The sequence below is a fragment of the Squalius cephalus genome (assembly GCF_949319135.1).
Source record: "Squalius cephalus genome assembly, chromosome: 25".
Classification (NCBI taxonomy): Eukaryota; Metazoa; Chordata; class Actinopteri; order Cypriniformes; family Leuciscidae; genus Squalius; species Squalius cephalus.
This window is the reverse complement of record NC_137146.1, coordinates 23,852,084-23,862,992: the sequence shown is the minus strand read 5'-3', so window position 1 is coordinate 23,862,992 and position 10,909 is coordinate 23,852,084. Positions and strand designations below refer to the sequence as shown.

Genomic DNA, 10,909 nt, shown 5'->3' with positions numbered 1-10,909 from the left:
ATCATTTATTAATATGTATTTGTGTCAAAATGACATATAAACATCTTTTCCTATTCCATTTTGCCTGAAAACGCTTCCAACACGCTTGCGTGTCGCAAGAAAAATAGGTGTCGGTTATATTTCTAGCATGCACGCGTTTACCGCGCCTGAGACGCGCCAGTTTCTTACTGTAAGAAACTGTTCCAGCGGGTGAAGTTTACTGGTACTGAATATTACCTGTGTATACTCCATGACTGGTGACACCCAATCATAGAGCCGAGCGTGAGCCTCTGCGTCATCGTTTCTAAAGTCCTCCGTTTTGACCCGTCCACTCTAAAACGCCCTCCGGAGATTCAAAACGAAAAACGGGTCGGCAGCGTTTCTAAACTTCTCCGTTTTGGGTCTCCGTTTTTGCCGTTTTAGTGTGGACGGGAGGTGCAAACGTAGCAAAAAGTCTTCGTTTTTAAACGAAAATGCAGTAGTGTGGACGGGGCCTAAGGTAAAACTTTCACAGTCTGGCCTATGTGTCTATGACATGCTGTCCTTTGAAGCTCTTCTCCATAGAAATGCAAATTGCCTGCGGGGGTATTTGGGGGGTAGGGTAGCAGTCCACCCAAGGACTGGAAAACAGCAGTGAGGAACCATCTGATCAGAGCAATTGGGATATGTTTCAATCAGCTCTGTAATTTATATACAGTCAAGTCACACCACAATTATTTATACCACTTTATACATTATAATTCTTTAAAATGTTCTAAGACAGCCCCCATTTTACCAGGTGGGGAATAAATGAGACACATATTTTAAAGGTATACAAGCTCAAATATAAAAACTGTAATACAATTGATAATAATTGATAATACATAATTTAAATATGTTTTCAGTTAAAACAGCTCAAACATGCGTCTGAGAAAGCGTTGTCTGTGAAACTGGGGGCATAGTTTTAGAGACACCAACCTCAAATTTGAATCTTAAAATATGCCATTGTTTTGTCTCAAGATTCACACCAGTAATGTTTTTTTTTTCTTTGCACATTTATAAAAGCTACTTAAATGAAAATGAAATGATAAAATGAATCTACTTTATTTTTTTATTTATTTTTTACCAAACGTTGAAGTATTAGTTCCAACCAACATTTGTAAACAGCATCGCAGAGTTGTGGTTTGAACGACAGCTCTCGATCTGTGATTTGAAGCATAGTTTCAAGTTTACATGGCATGTGGACTCAATAAATCATTATCTTTACAAAAATAAGCAAGCTGACATTCAGTACAACCTGTGTCTTTTATTTAGAATACATACAAATGTAATTTAAGTCTTTTAGTTTGTCAAGAGATTTAAAGCACCATTTTTGAAAACTGCGCAAGCTCTACTATGTAAGAACAAGCCTATGATTGAATCTGGAAATAAATCAAAATAACTGAGTGAAATTAGACACAGTCATGCCATGTACTAACATTATATGTTTGATATTTAATTTATATCAAAACATCTAGCATTAATTTGATCTCAAACAGATTCATTAAATAAATTATACAGATGATAAAGCCTACTTGTTACAACTGAACTGGTTATTTACAATGTTTTGTATAGACAGCTTAGATGAATAGCTTATTTAAAACAATTATATAGTCACCCCCAATTTTGGTGAGTGATGCATTTATGACATACCAAAAATATCAAAGTTTCTGCTCAGAAATCATTCTGAATAGGCACATAACCAACATATATTTAGAAAGCCATCACTTGAGTGTTTACAGTTCAAGACTAAAAATTTATCAGACTGTTATGAATATTGAGATATATAAGCTCAAACATAAAAACATCAAATATTAAGAATATATTTATTAAATGTATAAAATATTCTGAGCTTCAGAATATCAAATCTGAGGATGATCTCTAAATGCATTTTATGAAGCCTATTGTAAGACCAAATATCTTATTCCCCTGTAAACACTCATGTAGAGTCATTGACTCTCATTGTCATTTAGAGTCATTGACTCAACATGTCTGGTTGGTCTGGTGAGGAGAAATGGCCCATTCATGTAAATCGACGAACATTTAGCACCTTTTCAAGAGACTTAAAGGGTTAGTTCACCCAAAAATGAAAATTCTGTCAGTAATTACTCACCCTCATGTTGTTCCAACCCCATTAGACTTTCGTTCATCTTCGGAACACAAATGAAGATATTTCTGATTAAATCTGAGTGCTGGATCACTCCTCCTGCAGGCTTATGGACACCTCAACTTGCTGGCCCAGAAAATGTACTATAGACATTGTTAATATAGTACAAGTGACTCCAGTGGCTCAATCTTAAGTTTGTAAAGCGACAAGAATACTTTCTGTGCGCAAAAACAAACAAAAATAACGACTTTATTCCTCTTTTCATTTCCTTCTCTCTGGACCTCGAGGTTTTTTTTTACATAGTGTAATATAACGTAGCGGGCTATTGGGCGACTGTGGTCATGTGTGATACGTGGTGACGTGAAACACAGACGCGCTACGCTATTACACTACGTAAAAAAAATCTCTCAGATTTCATCAAAAATATCTTAATTTGTGTTCCGAAGTTGAACGAAAGTCTAATGGGGTTGGAACAACATGAGGGAGAGTAAATACTGACAGAATTTTCATTTTTGGGTGAACTAACCCTTTAATCTTCATTTTTCTTTTATTCTTATTCTTTTGTTTGAATTCAGTCATTAATGCCTGTATCCCTGTATTTTTTGCTTGGTCATCTAAATCTCTGTCATTCCACTATGCAAGAGCAATACATCTATTATCTTAAGTCTTGTTAGAAAACCAACAACAACAACAAAAAAAACTGTTCTTGAATTAAAAAAAATAAATAACATGATTTTATGAAATAGGAAGCTCATGTAGAAGGTGCATTAGCTCAACAGGCAGCCTCAAGCTACATGACACAATATCATTTATTAATATTACACTCTCACTTAAAGCTCACTTTAAAACACAATTGAGTATTTGTATCATATTTCGGTCGCAATTTAAAATGGTTTCAAGTCAAAAAAGATTATTTAAATATGTTATAGGCTATTTTGCATTTTTTTATGAAGCAATGGGCTATTTTTACTCACATGCATACTGTAAACATTCTTTGTTCCTATACAATAACCAAAATCGAACGGAAATCAAACACACACAAAACAGAATAACTTGAATCCTGCATTTATTAGCTTCTTGTATCAGATGAAGAGATGTGTTTAGTTTTGTTTGTCCACAGTGTACACAGCACTGCGTCATCCAGAAGGACAGCCTTATGGTCACGTTGGTTCACCATGAGATGATTGACAGCTTTACAAACGAATCATATCGAACTGATGTCATCACGTTTGCTGACGCAAATCTGGAAGAGCAGAGTCATCGCTGGCTCTGTTAGCTGTTTGAGCTCTTCAGATTGCATAATTCAGTGGGAAATAAATAGAAATATTATTCTGTATGACGATATCATATCAATTATTTCTCCAAATGTGCGCATCATTGGCCTAATAGCCCTGGGAGATCGTGGATATTGTATGTAGGCCTATATAAACACAAATAAACTGGAGATGAGATGAATGGCTGCTGTATGAGTGATGATTTCTATTCAAGATAACGAACATTACAGATTAATTATTTTGCACTTCTGGAATAAATTAAGAAACTTATCTAACTTCAAACCAGTTTAATTATAAACAGTGGTCAAATATCAAAGCTGGGGTCTTAAACCTTCCTAATGAAGCTCAGTTTGTGCAGATCAAGTAGGAGTGTGATGTTTTAAAGAGTAATAAATAAAATAATCTGGGGCCACCAGTGATCCTTGACAATCAAGGGGTTAATTATGCCTCTGATTGTTTTACTTCTGGTATATCTGCTTGGGGAATCGAAGCATTTAATGTCTCCTATTAACACCCGGTCTCCACTAGATAAAAACAGTCTGTCAGGTCACAGCTGTAATCACCTGTGATTATCATATGTAAAGGCAAATGTATAGGAAATCGTTAACCACACATTCCAAAAGAAAAAGGTTTAAGCAGTATGTAAATGAAATGATATTGCTGTTTTTTGTAACTAAAACCACTCAATTCACACTTGTGAATTGCAGCTATTCATGGATTCACGTCTGGTTCATGATCACCCTTTTCAGTGTTTATTCTGTTATGATAAACAGCTGGATAAACTTAATTTACTATGAAACTAACCAACAAATTAGTAATTAACTAAGAAGAACTATATTAAACTAGGCATATATATTATTTACTGTGTTTTATCTTTGATCATAAGGTTAATTAATGGAAATTTAGAAATAGTGCTATCCATTTTACAAAGAGGTTTCATTTGTTAATTTACCATAAACTATAAATAAACGGTTGTAATTTTATGAGCTCATATGAATAAGTTATCTAAAATAATACACTGTGCATTAATGTGTGTATGATGTTATTGGTTAGTTCAGATAACTGTATACATTACATAATCTAAATGAATAGAACCTTACTGAAAATGTAATCCAAAGTGATGATGCATTTAAATTGAAGTTGTGCTGCAAGATTAATGATATTAAGAAAGTACTGGTCCATGTATTGTTTATTTGGAGTTCTGCATACTTAATATAGTTCACTGTTTACACCAATACATGATATAACCCCATATGAGTTTATTTATTTTCACTTTAAAACAGATCTTGTAGAGATTACCATATTGTTGTTTTATTTTCTACCCCAGAAACAAATCTATATAAAAATATATATATATATTGAATGTGTGTGTAAATATTCACTGATACACTTGGTGTCATATGGTGTTTGTTATTTCTTTGGGACATTTTAACTAAATATATTTTATTAAAACTAATCTGAAATAAATAATATGGTCTATTTCATGTGACTTTCAAAAATGTGTATTATAAGTAAGTCTTAAACTTTTTTTTTTTTTGCAGTGTACTAAGTCATAATTAAGTGTTTTTGCAACAGCATTATTTTCCAGGGTAAGCTAAGCAACAATCACCCACTTGTACATATTTGGAGGCGCCAGTTTGTTTCCAATCCCAGAGAAATTAGCATTTCTATAGCAACAGTTATCTGGAGACCCAATCACTGTCCAGATAGATGGTTGGGGTTGTGGGATATAATCACAGAACATTCACTCTTTCGTGTCTTTTGGAAGTGTTTGTCTCTGTTTGAACCTTGCGTTTTTGAAGGAGGAGAACATATTCTACAACATGAGGTAAGTTCAGCATTTTGATTGATCTATTTATAAAGAAAATAAATAATTACGCTGTTACAATTCAGAATTTCAAATTGGTTTCATTAGTAATTGGTATCTTTATAATTTATATTTTTGATACTCCTTTTTGCGGATAGTTAAAATGTCTAGAAGAGTAATTTAGAAATTTAGAATAATCCTTATTTTAGACTTGTAGTACCAACAATGATGATATTGCGTATATTTAAAATCATAATGGTCAATTTAACAAACATAAAAAACAATGTTTTACCAGTTATTCTACAGATGTTGCAACTGTTAAACATGTTTACGATTACTATTTTTTTACTTTCCTTGTTTTTTTTTTGTTTTGTTTTTTTTAGAAAAGTCAAGTCAACAGTTCATGTTGTTCAACAAGAACACTTCATCAGAGAATCCACTACTCAAAAGAAAGGTATGTTTCTGCTCAACCTATTGAACTATTTTAAAATGTTTTATTCAAATAGATTTTAACATTTACAATAATGCATGTAGTGGCAATCTCATTTCAAAATACACAAATGTTTAAGTGTTATTGTATGTTCGTTTGAAAATTGTAGATGTTTAAATCATGGTCCAGCCCTAGATTTTAAGATTGTGAGTTGTGCCTTTCCATGTTAAAGAAAGGCCTTAAATGTATAAAGTTTATTGTGACGCAGCTAATTATATTTTACAACAAATTCTAGAGCAATTGTGTGACTTCCCAATTGTGTGCTGCATAGTTAATCATTTGTATTGTAATCCTTTTATCAGGTGTGCACAGAGTTTGGATTATTGGTGACAGTTACATTAGACGTGGCGAAAAGCGAGCAAGAGAGACCATAGGCACCAATCTTGGAGTGGCTTCCCAGGTCCAGTGGTTTGGCAGGGGAGGCATGTGTTGGGGAGACCTCCTTCCCTTCTTCCAACAGTGCCTTAAAAGAAGGACTGCTCCGAATGTGCTAGTGATTCACTGTGGAGGCAACGACCTAGGACGTGTGAAAAGTGTGCTGCTTCTCAAAGCAATGAAGAGGGACCTACGTGACCTCAACGGACAGTTTCCCCAGATGAAAATTCTGCTGTCTTCAATAAACCAAAGGCGCCACTGGAGGCATGCCCCCCCGGGAAAGGTGGACAAAGTCAAGTCAAGTCAAGTCAAGTTTATTTATATAGCGCTTTTCACAACATAGGTTGTATCAAAGCAGCTTCACAGTAATAAAACAATACATCAATGTTTGTTTCTAGTGGAACGTCCACGTTTGGTAATGCTGATCAATAGTATCGTTGATTGATTAATTAAATTAAATATTCCCAAATATCCCCAACTGAGCAAGCCAAAGGCAACAGTGGCAAGGAACCGAAAAACTCCATCAGGTGACCTAATGGAGAAAAAAAAAACCTTGGGAGAACCCGGGCTCAGTCGGGGGCCAGTTCTCCTCTGGCGTTTATGAACTAGAGGTCGGATTTAACTGTAAGATTAAAAGTATTATATGAATGCCTGGCTGAAGAGATGCGTCTTTAATCTAGTTTTAAACTGGGAGAGCGAGTCTGAGCTACGAACAATATCAGGAAGGCTATTCCAGAGTTTTGGAGCTAAATGTGAAAATGCTCTCCCTCCTTTGGTGGATCTTGATATCCTAGGTATGACCAAAAGCCTCGAGTTTAGTGACCTTAAAGAGCGCGATGGATTATAGGGCGATAGAAGATCGGTTAAATAGACTGGAGCTAAGCCGTTTAGGGCTTTATAAGTCAGTAGCAATACCTTGTAATTAATACGGAACTTTATAGGTAGCCAATGTAGTGATGATAAAATTGATAAAAACAAAGTGCGAAAGTTTGTGAACAATGTGATGGCTAAGTTTGTTTTGTGTGTTAATGGGAGCATTGTACATCATCCACACATACTGTTTGAAAAGCCTGAACTATTTTTAAGTGATGAGGTTCATTTAAGCCCTAAGGGAAACGATGTTTTTTTAACTGATATTGGCCATTGTCTGAGACACCACAACCCATAAAATTGGTCTTTCATTACAGAAAAGAGGGTCTCAAATCATGATATATCATTTTATAATTGTATTAAAATGTATACATTTTAAAAAAGAACTGCAAAATGTTTAAAATTCAAACCAAAGGAAGAAATAAAAGCATTCCCCTGACTTATTGCTGTGGTTGCATTTTATTTATCTAGTCTAGATCATTGTTGATATTGTAAATTAATAATTGGTGAGAATAAAATTAAAATTCTGTATTATTTGTTGATATGGAACTGTAGCTAGAGAGAAAAAATTAGGGACTGCATAAAAAAGCATATAAAATATATTTAAAGAGAGTGCGTTAAACAAGAAAAATAATATTATGAATGATAAGAAGCTTCTTCTCACATCTGCTTTTGAGCTATTGCTGCCAGGCCGTCTGTAATTTTTACCCCATTGTGTGGAAAACAGATTCAAATTAGCCTGGCTAATGTCAGACCAAGTCTCTTTTGAGCCTTGGTCTGGGAACCACGTGTTAATTTTCTCGTATTTGAGGCGTGGTTTACGAATGCCCAGAGCCGTTTATTGGGCGCTATGAATGTCTATCAAATGCGCCTGTACGTAGCTCATAGCCAATCGTTTCAATTATACCAGATGACGTATGTAGAGTGACAGAAATTCGACGAGGAAAAATACGATGGGTCAAAGATTTATTTGTACACAATGGCGTGAATATTACTGTTTGTGCAAGATAAACATGAGGGTAGAAGGTAACGTCGAGTCTGATGCCATGTTGGATCCATAGATATAAACAAACTGCTTCGGTGTCATCATTGTCTTGCTGCTCCCTCCCCATTCTGCGATTGGTTCCCTTTTTCATTGGAAAATCTGGTCTATGGTAGCCTGACGTCATCATACTCAGATTCTAGTCAGAATGTGAGTCTGATACTGGTCCATTGAACTTTGATTATGGGGCGTGTTTCAACCGAACCAGGAAAGAAAATGTCTCTGCACTCAATTGGATAGACCTACAACCAATCAGAGCAACGGAGTAAGTGACATATGTTTTTCATTCATGTTTCCAGTTGACAAATGCCTTGATCGCGGTTCTCTGTTCCTCTTTTAAAATGAATGCGCTGTCGATATCGTCTATAACAGACGCGATGGCGGAATCTACACATGATGTTTCATACAGAAAGTTCGGGAGAAGCTCGTTCAAATAATCAATCCAATCAACTTGTCATCAAACGATTGCCATGCCTACCTTATCAGCATGAAAGGAAGCATATATTTATTCACTCACCTAACATTCCTTGACAGTTTCAGCATCCCCCCAATCACTCTCGGCTTGTTCTTCCACAGCCTGGAATACGGGGGGAGTACCCTGGGTTCGGGCCGAATACCGAGCCCGCCCTCTCCTCGGACAGCACCCCAAATATGCATTTATTCTTTCTGACTTATTTATAAGTGTGAAATCTAAATTCTCCAGAGGCAGTCATCTTTTCTTTTACTGTCTATGCATCTTTGTTGTAAACGAATTCAGCCGGCTAGGTCTATGATGTCCAAACTGCCTAGCAACGTGAATAAAATCGCGCTGTGAGCAAGGCAGCATGGGGAAACCCAGGCTAGATTCAAATGGTCTTTCATAAAAAAAATAAAAAAAATAATCTAATATTTAAAATTTTTGATAACTGATGGTTTGATCATTCTATTTTTTTTTATACTTTTTATGTTTGTCTTGCATATTGGTCTCTGATGCCTGTGTGAACATTGTATAATTAGACACACACACACACACACACACACACACACATACATTTATATATAACTCAGGCTTTACCTTAATGTTAATAAGTGTTTCCTGAAACATTCTTAGTTAAGAATACCTTCTGTAAGTCATTCGTTCGTGGTTGGTCTGGAGCACTCTTAGCTATACCTTATCACTGTTGACAGTTCATTACGATAGTGGCCACCACTGTTTCTTTACATCTCAGTCTATACGAATATAATTCTGCTAATTAAAGTGTTTTCATGCAAACAACATTGTCATAACACTGAAGTGATTTTATGTTGTTATTAATTATATTATCCAAAGTTTTATCAACTGGCAAACCATTAGGCAGTAGATAGCTGTAGGAGTATGTTTAAACATCCAAACACCAAAACCTTGTGCTTTTGTAAAATAAAGATCTGCCTTTGTTTCAACTGTCTCTGTATCTGCGAGAATCTTTCTGAAACTAATAAAGTTTAAATAATGGCCTATTATCACACAAACATTGTGCAGAGGCCAGCTATGCAAAATTGTAAATGCCCCCAACAATGACTTAAAAATAATCAACAAAGGCTATAGTACAGTAGCCTACGTTACACTGAGATTTCATGTAGGAGCGGGATTTGAATGCTTGGGCAGTGAGCGATTGAGTGGAGCGCATTGGCATAGAGTGGAATATTGAGCGGAGCACACATGCTGAGTTATAACTATATATTCAGGATTTACATTTATATATTCAGAGTTTTAACTATATATTCAGGATTACATTTATGTATTCAGAGTTATAACTATATATTCGGGATTTACATTTATATATTCAGAGTTATAACTATATTCAGAGTTACATTTATATATTCAGAGTTTTAACTATATATTCAGGATTACATTTATGTATTCAGAATTATAACTATATATTCAGATTTACATTTATATATTCAAAGTTATAACTATATATTCAGAGTTACATTTATATATTCAGAGTTATAACAATATATTCGGGATTTACATTTATATATTCAGATTTACATTTATATATTAAGGGTTATAACTATATATTCAGGGTTACATTTATATATTTAGGATTTACAAATATATTCATAGTTATAACTATATATTCAAATTTACATAGAATTATTTCCTGTTTGGCCCCCCATAATATGTATACACACACACACAGTATATATATGTATATATATATATATATATATATATATATATATATATATATATATATATATATATATATATATATATATATATATCGCTCTACACTGACCAACAGTGGACTTCTGCCTGCATTGGATCTCTGTGTGTGTGTGAACAGTTTCATTATTTTGTAACTATAACTATAAGTTATATTATATATCTTTTATATATATGCAGTCCCTAACAATTAACTTGCCATTGCATACACACATACACACATACACACATACATGTCTATATTACTAACATAGGGGACTATCGCTCTACACTGACCAACAGTGGACTTCTGCCTGCAATGGATATGTGTGTGTGTGTGAATAGTGTCTTTATTTTGTAACTATAACTATAAGTTACATTATATATATTTTATCTATATGCAGTCCCTAACAATTAACTTGCCATTGCATACACACATACACACATACATGTCTATATTACTAACATAGGGGACTATCGCTCTACACTGACCAACAGTGGACTTCTGCCTGCAATGGATATGTGTGTGTGTGTGAATAGTGTCTTTATTTTGTAACTATAACTATAAGTTACATTATATATATTTTATCTATATGCAGTCCCTAACAATTAACTTGCCATTGCATACACACATACACACATACATGTCTATATTACTAACATAGGGGACTATCGCTCTACACTGACCAACAGTGGACTTCTGCCTGCATTGGATCTGTGTGTGTGTGTGAATAGTGTCTTTATTTTGTAACTATAACTATAAGTTATATTATATATCTT

The 10,909-nt window shown here is 34.5% G+C and overlaps 1 protein-coding gene across 6 annotated transcripts in view; it reads left to right on the top strand.

The window, feature by feature from the left end:
• The window catches only part of LOC307153991 (protein adenylyltransferase SelO-like), a 57,980-nt gene that overhangs the window by 39,423 nt on the left and 7,648 nt on the right, over positions 1–10,909 (top strand). The window contains exons 15-16 of one of the 6 annotated variants that reach the window (XR_013820244.1): positions 3,225–5,639; positions 5,978–9,283. The exons of 1 other annotated variant lie outside the window; for it this stretch is intronic. Coding sequence is in view for 3 of the 5 variants with exons in the window: in XM_079863856.1 (XP_079719982.1) it covers positions 3,225–3,380 (156 nt within the window). In the remaining 2 variants the exon portion in view is untranslated. Of the gene's footprint in view, positions 1–3,224; positions 9,284–10,909 lie in introns of those variants that run through there. 4 more of the 6 variants (XR_013820245.1, XM_079863858.1, XM_079863856.1 and 1 more) reach the window with 4 other exon arrangements.